Source organism: Apis dorsata, unplaced genomic scaffold (genome assembly GCF_000469605.1).
Source record: "Apis dorsata unplaced genomic scaffold, Apis dorsata 1.3 scaffold_376, whole genome shotgun sequence".
Lineage (NCBI taxonomy): Eukaryota > Metazoa > Arthropoda > Insecta > Hymenoptera > Apidae > Apis > Apis dorsata.
Genome location: NW_006263639.1, coordinates 643,946 through 646,256, shown reverse-complemented (window position 1 = coordinate 646,256; position 2,311 = coordinate 643,946). Strand labels below are relative to the sequence as shown.

General features: G+C 47.0%; 1 protein-coding gene across 1 annotated transcript in view; it reads right to left on the bottom strand.

Moving 5' to 3' along the window:
• Positions 1-1,571, bottom strand: part of LOC102675876 (eye-specific diacylglycerol kinase) — a 64,261-nt gene extending 62,690 nt beyond the window's left edge. The window contains exon 1 of the mRNA XM_031511993.1: positions 1-1,571. Within this exon, the coding sequence (XP_031367853.1) occupies positions 1-78 (78 nt within the window). The 5' untranslated portion in view covers positions 79-1,571.
• Positions 1,572-2,311: the final 740 nt, after the last annotated feature.

The following is a 2,311-nucleotide window of genomic DNA, read 5'->3' as shown; positions in this document are numbered from 1 at the left end:
CTCGAGGCTCGACTGCGACTTCATTTCCGCTCCCGTCGGGGTGCGCGACCTCTTGAAGGTCGAGCGCAGCCTCTGCATCCTCACTTGGCAGGCAGCTATCTGTTGAAACTCGACTCGAGCCTCGACCTCGCCCAATCTGAGCTATAATCACGCTCCTTGCCAACCTCTTCTTCCTCCTCTTCCTCCTCCGCCCCGGCTGCGCCGCTCGGACCTGAACGATCCTCTCGCTTCTGAACGATCTCGGTGGGAAGCTCGATGATCGTCACCTCGTTACACCTCGGCGACGCGAAAGCCGCCTCGAGCTGCCCGCGACCGCACCCTTCCACCTTCGACTTAGCTGCCGGTCTGCAGCCCATCATAAGTCACCTCGACGTGTTCGTGCTCGGCTGTGTTCGCGCCTTCTTCGACTTGAATTCTTCTCGTGTTTTTTCTTTTTTTTTTTTAGTTTAATACGTCTACGATCGAGAGATTGTTCAACTTCGATGTTGAATCCGCCGGTGTGAAGGATTATACGTTTTCTTGATTGTCTACTGCTCTCGAGGAGATTCTTGAGAATGACAAACTGTGTAATCGTGCGAAGTACAATTAATAAGGGAGAAACGATTGTCTATCTCGTTTTTGTTTTTTGGCAATTAAAGACTCGTTTTAATAATCCACGGTGTCCATTCCCTTTTTTTTTTTCGTCATAACTCGACTTGATAATCGATAAGGATTCTATTTTTAAAAACGTCGATGCAGAAAGTTCCGTTCAAATTATTCCGCTTCGCTTCCAAGTGTNNNAAATGTTCCGTCAAAAAAAAAAAAAAAAAAGAAGAAGAAAAAGGAAAAGAAAATTGTTTGAATGATAAGTCGTTTAAATGTTCACTCAACGTTCGATTAATTAGCGCGAATGGTATTCGAGAACTCGACGCAGTCGAAAGATGTTTTGCCTGAACCTCGTTCGACGATGGCATGGATCTACTTGATAAAATTACATTCCGATCCAGAACAGATCCGACGCCACGTGGATAGACAGTGTCCTCGATCCATCAGCATTTGCAATTTAAGCTCCTTTCCCTGGACAACGGAATTTCCTCATCATCGCTTCCGCCGATCATATTATCTCAAATTAAACCACCCACGTGAGGGTAAAATGAACTTTATTCAAGGTTATTCCCCTTAATCGCCGAGCTCACTTTGTCATCCTAAGCTAAACCATCCCCGCCTTTAGAAGCTTAAACACGTGGAAACGCGAAGAAAGTTTCCTCTCTTCTTACTTTTTTTCTCACCGTTTCGCACTTAAACAGTTTCAAACTCTCGTCTCGTTATTCAATCTCGACCAAACTTTTCAAGCATTCCGCGTTTCGAACAGACAGTTTTCTGCTCAGAGACGTGAAAGAATATCGTTTCATTCGTAACAAAACAATACTTCCCAATAATTTTCTCACTGTTAAACCTCTCTTCTCACCACCTTTTCTCAAATCATCTCAACTAAACACATATCGAAGAGACGTAACAACGTCACGGCGAAGAAATCGGACATCTCGATCGAGTTCGTCGCGAGAAACTTCGGGTTAAAATTTCAGAAATCACGGGAACCTCGGGCCCGATCTTCTCGATCTCCCCCGCGGAGAGAGAGCGTTGCAGGGTTGTTGGACCGACGATCACCACCGACGCGTGAACCGTAGTCGAAGGTCACGCGTCACCGTCCGCGTCAGGAACCGTCGACGACCCCGGCGAACCCCGACGCACGTGAGGTCGTCAAACAGCTTCGTGAGAACGGGTGCCTCTCTTTATCACTGCCTCTCTCCCTCGCTCGTCGAGACACACTCCTCTCGAGTGACTGGCAGCATCGATCGGTAGGCTTTCCAGCCCCGGTAAAACTTAATTTCTCGATGACGTTGCGGCGATCTTGCCGATTGGATTTTACTCTTACTGGCAATCACTGTTCAGTTATCTCCGTTTCACCGGCTGCCAAGATTTCTTCGACGATCTCGATCCCCTCGCCGCGTGTCGTTCAACGAATTCGAGAAAGACGCGTCTCTTCTATACGTAGTCTGAACGTATCAGAAAAGAGAGAGAGAGAGAGGAAAAAAAAAGGTGAATACTCCTTCGTCGGGGGTTCAACGATCCTCCCGTTTCCACATAAAGTTGTTCATAAAAAATAAACAGTTTCGAAACATCTCTCTCCTCGAATTGCTCGATCTCTTCGTATACAACCGCGTAAACATCGAAGAAGATCCAGAAGAAGGTGATGTATTTCCAACTCGATATTTCGAACTCATCCAACGACGGACGATGTCGAATCCAGTTGCGGGCCGAGAGAAGAAGC